The sequence below is a fragment of the Onychostoma macrolepis genome, chromosome 20, assembly GCF_012432095.1.
Source record: "Onychostoma macrolepis isolate SWU-2019 chromosome 20, ASM1243209v1, whole genome shotgun sequence".
NCBI classification, from domain to species: Eukaryota; Metazoa; Chordata; class Actinopteri; order Cypriniformes; family Cyprinidae; genus Onychostoma; species Onychostoma macrolepis.
Genome location: NC_081174.1, coordinates 23065576 through 23074882, shown reverse-complemented (window position 1 = coordinate 23074882; position 9307 = coordinate 23065576). Strand labels below are relative to the sequence as shown.

At 36.2% G+C, this 9307-nt stretch overlaps 2 protein-coding genes across 2 annotated transcripts; both read right to left on the bottom strand.

Moving 5' to 3' along the window:
* Positions 1 to 7: 7 nt before the first annotated feature.
* Positions 8 to 5883, bottom strand: ephx1 (epoxide hydrolase 1, microsomal (xenobiotic)). Its single transcript, XM_058756475.1, has 9 exons — positions 5725 to 5883; positions 4812 to 5005; positions 4524 to 4704; positions 2665 to 2883; positions 2431 to 2560; positions 1484 to 1698; positions 1240 to 1348; positions 1038 to 1160; positions 8 to 646 (listed from the first exon to the last, which is right to left on the bottom strand). The coding sequence occupies exons 2-9, from the start codon at positions 4992 to 4994 to the stop codon at positions 436 to 438; spliced, it is 1371 nt and encodes a 456-aa protein (XP_058612458.1). The 5' UTR covers positions 4995 to 5005; positions 5725 to 5883; the 3' UTR covers positions 8 to 435.
* Positions 5884 to 6721: 838 nt separating this feature from the next.
* Positions 6722 to 7854, bottom strand: srp9 (signal recognition particle 9). Its single transcript, XM_058756476.1, has 3 exons — positions 7681 to 7854; positions 7354 to 7422; positions 6722 to 7276 (listed from the first exon to the last, which is right to left on the bottom strand). The coding sequence occupies exons 1-3, from the start codon at positions 7750 to 7752 to the stop codon at positions 7157 to 7159; spliced, it is 261 nt and encodes an 86-aa protein (XP_058612459.1). The 5' UTR covers positions 7753 to 7854; the 3' UTR covers positions 6722 to 7156.
* Between the last annotated feature and the right edge of the window lie 1453 nt (positions 7855 to 9307).

Here is a 9307-nt window from a genome sequence, read left to right as displayed (position 1 = left end):
CAATAACTGCAATTAAAAAGTGCTTTAATAAAGGATTGACAATCATTTCACAGTTTAACATCAGCAATAAATTGATTCCTGTGGTCCCATTTGGGAAACTGTCAAAACACTTCAGCATCTCCACAAACAATCACTTTAAGTAAGATCTGTCATTATAATATAATTATTTAAACTGCAATAAAATTAAGGCACATAATACAAATAAAATTGTGTTAATACATTTGTAGGATTAAACGGTGCTATTACCTAAAATGAATGTAATGCATTTGTTTATAATAGTTTTTGACACAGTAATGATTAGGATTAGCCATTTGTTGTGTGGTCCAGGGGTTGTTTTTTACTTCATGGTCATCTCTGTTTAGATGCATTTATCTATGCATCTAAACAGTGACTTCCATTAGTCCCATGAATGTGAATAAAAGGACACAGAACTGTTTATTTCTTCTTTCTCTTTTCCACAATCTTGACAAAGTTCTGAACATCCTCTGCCAGTAACTGTGGCTCCTCCATAGCAGCAAAATGGCCCCCGCGAGCCATGGGAGTGTAAGTCTTGAGCTTATGGTATTTCTGTGTCACCCACAATTTAGGGGAATGCATCACCTCATAAGGGAAAGAGGCCACACCGGTCGGAACGTAAACTGGAAGCCTATTGGATTAAAAGAGACATTGCAGATGAATGTAATGCATTGTAATTTTTGCAAAGTTTTTTTAAATTTTTACTTCAGAAGTTAATGCATTAACTAAAATGATCAAAAGTGATAGTAAAGACTTTTAAATTATTATAATTATTTTTTAAATATACTGAAATAGAAAGCAGTCATTTTAAATTGTAATATTTGACAATATTACTGTTTGTAAATAAATGCATCCTAGGTGAGCACAGTAAACTTCTTTCAAAAATCTCAACATTTTGCTGATGCCAGGCAACAGTGTACATATTTACATTTAGCCCAAATATCTTCACATACTTTTGGGAACACAATATTGACAAGTACTAAACAGAAAATGCATGTAATAAAAGCTTATAGTTCTCTTACTTTGCATGGGGCTGGTTCAGGCCTTTGCCGAAGTTCTCCTTGTAGAAACGCATGGAGGATATAATGCACCTAGAGGTCCAGTAGATCATCACATTTGTCAGGAGGTCATCAAGAGAATACTTCCTGTTGGGGAACTGACAGATTATTTAACTGAACATACATTACACCAACCTATAATAAAGCTGAGCTCAAATATGACTACCTCTCCAGCCCACCATCCTCAAGGTTCTTAAACTCAGGATCAGTCCAGGTTGAAAATTTCTCCAAAATGTAGGCAGCCAAACCAACGGGAGAGTCATTCAATCCACGGCCTGTGCAATACAGTCAAGCTTCAAATCAAAGTCTGTTGTTCAATAACACCAAATATATAATCCAATGGACCAGTATCACAACAGATTCTTATATGGAGTCTATTGCAGTACTTATTTCACTAATATGTCTCTCACCTGCGGTATCAGGTTTAGTGGACTGTATGTGCATGTATCCAGACTCCTTTATGGCATCCATTACAAGCTTTTCCATAGTGGGGAAAAGGCGTTTCACATCATGCTCGGTGAAGCCAAAGAGTTTGGGGAATCGGCGACCAAAAAGTATAGATAATATCATGACAAGACCTGCTTTTCCTGGAGGAGCAAAGTTAATGTGGAGGCCTTTCACAGCACTGAGGACAACAAAGATGAACAACAAAAATCAATTCTTTAAAACTTTCAAGTACTTGAAATCTGTTTATTTCTATACACATTATCTTCCTTTAATATATCAGAGTTAATTAACTTTTATCTGAGGATTTCAATGTGATGAAATACTTGAATACAGTGGTTCTAAACCAAGAGGGGCCCGATAACTCTTAAATTATTTAAGTATAGCTATTTTAACACAATTTTAATATGCTTAAAAACTAACAAAATAATTAGGATGTATAACAATTACATTTTTGAGTTCATTTATTTTTTTAAGCACCAAAAGTAAATATCATGCATTCAATAGATGCAGCATCTGTATTGATGGTAAATTTGTTGAAATTAATTTATTTTATTTTCCATTTACAATAAAATTATGTAAAACTCACATACAAGATACTTCAGTACTGTGCGATTATAGCACCTTCATAAATTGAATAAAGATATATAATTCAAAAACACACCTGCAAATGTGTTGTATCCCTTATTCATCGTTTTGTAGAAGTAGAGTTAAACATTTATTGAATTTCTGAATTTTTTTTTGTAGAAAAGCCACAAAGCTATTTTGCACTAAATCGAATGCATCTAATGTTGTAATTACTTGCCAATTTGTAAATATGAACTTCCTGGGGGGACGTAAATGCACCAATTATTTTGGATAGAGTGGGCCCTTAAGAGTCAAAAAAGTCGAGAACCACAGCTTTTATACATACTTGGGCTCCATCTGGGCCATATTAGTGGTAATAAGTGAGCCCCAGTCTCCTCCCTGAACATAGTACTGGTTGAAACCAAGCCTCTTCATCAGTTTATTAAAAATGTGTGCTGCACACACACCGTCAAAACCTGTGCAAAAAAAAAAAAGCAAAACAGAGAAAATATTTAATAGACTAATCTACATGTGTTTGAAACAATCAAATATCTGTTGGGTTGGGTTGTTTGCCCTTTACCTTTCTTGTGTGGAGCCTCTGAGAAACCATAACCAGGTATTGAAGGACAAATGACTTCGAAGGTTATGTCATCAGGACTGGATGGCTCCGTAAGCAGGGGGATGATACCATAAAACTCATAGAAGGAGCCTGGCCATCCATGTACCATCATCAGAGGCACAGCACGGGTTCCCTCAGCCAGGTTCTTTGGTTTCACATGAACATAGTGAATATCAATACCTTTCGTTGTAGAGGACAACACAACACAGAACAAAAATGAAATCAGTTGTGGAGTATTATAAAATATGTGAAACATATAAGCATCTTCTTGTGAAAAAATTTTGTTTTTAAAGGAATAATTCACCCCCAAAAAAATCAAATGCAAATGACACCAGTTGATCAATTCATGTCTTGAAGTGAAAAATTGGGTTTCTAAGAAACAAATTCATCAAGATGTTTTTAACTTCAAAGTCAAACCATTGCTTCTGTCTAAAATATGAGTCAACTATCCATAATACTGCTTTCTCGTGCTAGGGATGTTACAATTAACCGTGAACTGGTTGAAAATCGATTCATATATATATATATATGTGACGATTCAAATTGGTTGAGATGCTAAACAAATCGCGATTCAATTAGGGGTAGGAGTTTATATGAAAGTGTGTCTGAAGGGAACTTACTGTTTTGTTTACAGCAGAAACCAAAGAAACTCTTAAAGTGCCACCTGCTGGCAGAGAGTGAATCTACATCTCATTCAGCTCATCTGCTGTTTCTGTTTCATGCAGATATTTTTTATGTATACAGTAGTTTCACAAAACTGAAGTCAGACCATTCTGTTTTTGCTTCAAATTTCGAAATTATACAACCTAATTTAGATTAAAAACTGCTCATGTTGCATGTATGCAGCATCTTTGTTTGGATCATGATTAAAATGCAGTGGTTGCCTCTAATTTTAAATGGAAAGAGCACAGACTTATTTATTTTTTTATTTTGTTTATATGAAGAGATTTCTTTTATTTGTGTTATTTATTTGATTTGGAGCTTGTTTTAAAAATTCGTGAATCGAATCGAATCGTGAGTTGAGCGAATCGTTACATCCATTGTCTCGTCTGAATCAGAAGAGAAATATGCACAGAGTAAGCACTGTTTGAATGAATGAATGAGTCATTTATATCACTATACTGGGGCATTAGGACCCACACAGACCACAAGGTCTCCCATCCAGGGACTGACCAGGCTCAACCCTGCTTAGTTTCAGTGGGCAACCAGTCTTGGGCTACAGGGTGATATGGCTCTGTTTACAAGAACAAAAACAGTCCAAAACTGCTCTAAACAAATATGTCTGTGAATTTTGATGCGAGGGAACAACAAGGGATGGACTTTTTCACCGAAGGAAGCATTATTACTGATTTTGGACTGGGACTGGGATTATGGATAATTTAAAGTAAAAAAAAAAAATTTTTTTTACTTAATTATAGATTTGTTTCTCATAGCCACAGAACACTACACAAGATGTTAATTGATGGACTGGAGTCATGTGGATTATTGTGATGTTTTTATCAGCTGTTTGAACTTTCATTCTGACGGCACCCATTCACTCCAGAGCATCCATTTATAAACAAGTGATGTAATGCTGAATAGCTCCAAAACATTTCAAATGAAGAAACAAACTCATCAACATATTGGATGGCCTGAGGATGAGTAAATTTTCAGCTAATTTTCATTTTTGGGTGAACTATTCCTTTAAAGTGCATTTACCGTTGCTCTGTGAGATTCTGCATAATGTACATGAAATCTGCATGAAATTTTGCAAACTTTGGCTAAAAATTCAGCTATTGTGACCATACCTTTACTATAGCTGTTTACTAGTCAGGGCTCACCTTCGATTTTGGTTTTGAAATGAGGGTATTTGTTCAGTTTATCCACTTGTTTCCTCCAGTTAAAATCATTCCTCCAATAAGACACAACCTTCTCAAGGTATTTGGAGTTGAAGCCATAGTTAAACTGACTGTCTTCAAGAGAAGGAAAGGAGCGGGTCTGATCTAGCCTGCGGTGCAGATCCTAAGGAATATAAATAAGCTTTTGCCACAAACAAAATACACACCAAAACATATTTCCAGTGAAACGACTATATGAAATTTTAGTCTAATGATGACATCAGGATTTACCTCAATCTCTTCCGAAGTTGTCTCAACTTTAAAAGGGCGGATACTGTCATCCTCGGTTCCTTGGGGACAAGCTCCCACACCCCACCACCCATCCTCAGCTTTCAGGACACTCTTTCTCTTCTTCAGGAATACCAGGGCTACCACTGCTCCGAGCCCCAACGCCACTGCCAACTCTTTGTACATGGTTTAGGGCCCTGGAATGGAGCAAATGAAGTAAGCTTAAGTGTCTTTCTCAAGGGAGAAATGCCAATAGTTAGCTCATGGATAACCCCTTGCAGAGATTGAACCTGCAAGCTTTCTTACAACCACTGGGCAACGTGCTTTTAATGCATGCATGCATGCATGCAAGAAAATGGAACAAAGGTGTATTGTTGCACAACATTCCCAACACTGGGATTAGGATGGACAAAGCTCTGTGGTTACAACATTTGGGGCACAATGCATGACAAAGCTCTTCTCTGTCTAACTACCAATGCACAGTTAATACCCTGTAAACAAGAATGTCAGAATGTGGGCTATTCTTCTAATTATGAATTAGTCTCAAAAATATCAGACATAACCTCTTCTGACATATTAATTTTAGTGGAAATCCAGCAAGAGACTAAGCAACTCTTTTGCAGTCTTTCTCTTGAAAGAAAAATAAATAAAAAATAAAAAATCCTTGAGCCACCAAGTTGCTAACATAACCAGCACAGAAATGACTTCTTAATTGCATGTACGTTAATACACTTATCATTGCACGAGAAAGTTGTTGCATAACCAGTGATTTGATAATCAAAATCATACATGAAAAGATCGAGTTATAGCAACAATCGATTGATATGCTGTTGCTTTAGATTAATATTAACTAACAAACTAGCTAAATTTTGGAAATACCTCATGATTAATAACACCAGACATGAAGCACACTCACCTCAATAAGTAGCAAAGTAATGTTGCGATCGTTTAGCACCAAGACGCAGTAACCTAAGCCCAATGCACCACGGGAAATGTAGTCACATTGTAGTCACAATGCAATAAGGCGCTGAGCACGCTCCCTTTATCACTGTGGAAAACAGTAACGGACATACCGGTAATTCTGTTATGTAAAATTTGTTTACTTCTTTCAGACAATAGTCGTGGCTTTATTGTAGTGCAAAATAAATGCACACACACCAACCAAACGCTTTTACATTTCACAATGTTGCACTGCGATTGTAGTTAGGTAATAACATTTTGCAATAAAAACGTTCTATAAATCTTTAAAAATTAAAATGTAACCAAAATAAAACATTTTGAAAAACGTAACTTCACTTAAGTAGTTTGTGAAAATTCGTATTATTTTGGTGTATGGTAAAATCTGAATTGGGTGCACGAGACAAATTTTTACAGCTGACTGGAGCAGCGCGCGCTCCTGGAGACTGACAGGAGGGCGGGTTTTCTGAGGTAAGACACTTAAATATCGTATTAAACTATCCGTCTCCTGTTAAACTAACCCTGCTAAACATATTGCGGCTGTACATCCTGACAAGCTTTTTGTCTGGCCTGGGTTTTAGAGTTAGGGTTTGTCCGCTTGCTGAAACATGACAGAAGCTACTGGTAGCAGCCAGGTCATCCGAAGCAGGTAGGCCAGATTTTCTGTTAACAGCATATTGCATCTTTCAACCACCTTGAAGTTTCAGTAGATATAAAACTAAAGCATTAAATAGTTCAAAAACATTCTACACAATTTTGAAAACTAGGTTGTCAGTTTTATAACTAAAACTACCCCTTTACTCCACAACGGTTCTCGATCTTGTGTTTCAGACAGAAGTGTATAATGTTAAATATTGAAAAACTCAAATGAACAGAACAATTGGCTTTTTAAATAACATTTAAAAACACTTGTTAAATGTTTTCAGACAGTACTGCTTGTAAAAAGTAAAATTAAATAAGGAAAAAAAAAAACAAAGACATTTATTTAGGTTCAGTGTACATCATGCATAGATATACAAACTTCAGGACTGAGATTTTACTGTAATTAAGAAATTAAGAAGGTCCTGCTTCAAAATGTATTCCCTTGATGTTGTCGCAGTTAAAACTTGCTTTCTCCAAACATTAAATAATAGGCAGACCAAATGAAAACAGCTGTATAATCATTACAATGTTGTCCGACTTCCAAACAGGAACACAAAAATCAGCCTCTTGTAGGATGCTCTTGCTGCTTGCTCTCCAAACAAGCATAATCTTGACCCTTCAGCATTCAGTATACAGTCAATAACATCAACCTGACATCATCTTCATCCTCCTGTAGATTAATTTCTCTTAATTGTCAGCCTGATTGAGTAACAAACAACTGTCCAATCCCAACAGTTCCTTTGATTCATTCAGTCCGTTTCCATGGCTCCACTGTGGGATTCTTTGGAGACCATTAATCTCATCAACTTCCCATGCAGTTTCTCGATCTTCTTTACATCTTGAGCCTGGTCAGTTTTGTACTGCAGACACTGAAAGAAAACAGTGAATATAACAGCTACACAAGACCACAAACAAAACCATCTACTTGCAAGGGCTCAAAACTCACCACAGCATCATCTGTGACTTTCATACAGAGATTTCCATCACAGTGTCGATATTTCAGAACCACTCTGACCTGAATAAACAACAAGACAAGACAGTTACAGTGCATCAGTACGTTTCAGGCTTGAATACTGCTGCCTTCCTATCTTGACAGTTACATTTAGACGTATACATACAACATAAGTTACATGATATTATATATTTTACGTTCCTACGACATATCGAATACATTTCCACAACTTTAATAAGTTGCTCTTTTACTGTAAAATATGTGAACATGAGCTGTGCTTGTAGCCAGTAGCATGAAACTAAGAGGCTGTTTATTAATTACCTTCATCGGATCCGTCAAATAAAGTTTTTCTGCTGCTCGCGCAAACTCTTCCCACGTCTGATAGTAAGGCATGATGTAATAAACACTAAATATATGGTATTTTATTAGATATTTTAACGGCGTAGCAAAATACAGCTGTTACAAGCAAAACCCAGGTGGCGTTAAATATGGCCACTTTTAGTCGTTGAAAAACGCACTCTGATTGGTCGGCAGCTGAACGCGCCAATAGAAAACGTACACACTGATGCGTACACACTACGTAGGGTACGTGTCGGATTTGAAGGTCGTGATTGGTTCATAGGAATACAATGCGCGTGTGGAATGTGGTATTTGTTACATTTTACAGCGCAGGTCAGGTTGGCCCAATCATCGTTATTTGTAATGACTGCATTTAAAATACTTTTATAGTAATTGCTAAATTTGAGTTCAATAGTTATGCTAGTTACATATCCATTAGAATAACAGATTTTAAACGATAACACGTTCTAGTTACACATGCATACAGTAAGACTCAAAACATCATGTGATTTGAATGCTCAGAAGATGATTTAAGATGATGGTACACAACTTTCTGTCTCGTCCTATCCAAAGGACGAGTCCTAGAGGAATATATAAGAACTGTTATAAATTATATAATATTTGTCTTTGAGACAGAGCGTAATTGTCTTGCAAAACAATATATTAGCAAACTGTTAATGTGTTCTTTTTTAAAACTGACTTGAAACGACATGAGAGTTTTAAAAAGATGTACATTACACCTAGAATGCATAACTTAAACATTGTATTAACCACTAAATATGGTCTAAAAAGCAATGGCTTGGGGTCTTGAGACTACAGCATGAGGATGTTTTGTTCAAATAAGCACGTGTACTAAACTCTATGAGTGCACCAGTAGATGGCAGTGTAGACTATTGAAAAGTTGCATTGCACAAAATTTTTAAATTGTATTCCAAATGATATCCCTTTCATTTTGCCTTCAGTTATATACCCAAGCCACATATTTATTCCCATGTAAGTACCACAGTTCAGAATCGGAGATGCATGAGTGACAATGGTAGTTGATCTAGTAACTGAGATGTGTTAAGTCAAGTCACACGGTTTGAACACTTGTGATGAACCATCAGATCCCTTACCCAGGGCCGTACCCACCATTGAGGTCCCCGAGGTCCGGACCTCGGTATTTTTCCAATAACAGAAGTTGTAAAATAATTACCTTAAATTAATTATGCTTTGGTGCTGCAAGGATACCCTGCTAAAAAAACAATAGAAGCCCAATAGAAACCATCACAGAAATTCTAATGGTTTCCATTAAAAATTTAATGGAATTTAAAATCCCACCAATAGAATCCATCACATACCAGTAGACACCATTATAGTTTCCATTAAAACCAATACAATTCCCATTATAACCATTAAAAACATTACATTTTCTATTGTGTTTTGGGCAGGGTTCTATTGGTTTTTTCAGCAGGGTAAAAAGCCAAGATAACAGATAATCTCATCTGAGATGCCTCAGCGGTAGGGGTGTGCGATATATATCGTCTGCGATAATATCTTAATTGTTGTTTTAATGATGTGCGATTTGACATTATTGAGTATTTTGCAAAAACCATTCAAAACACCCCTA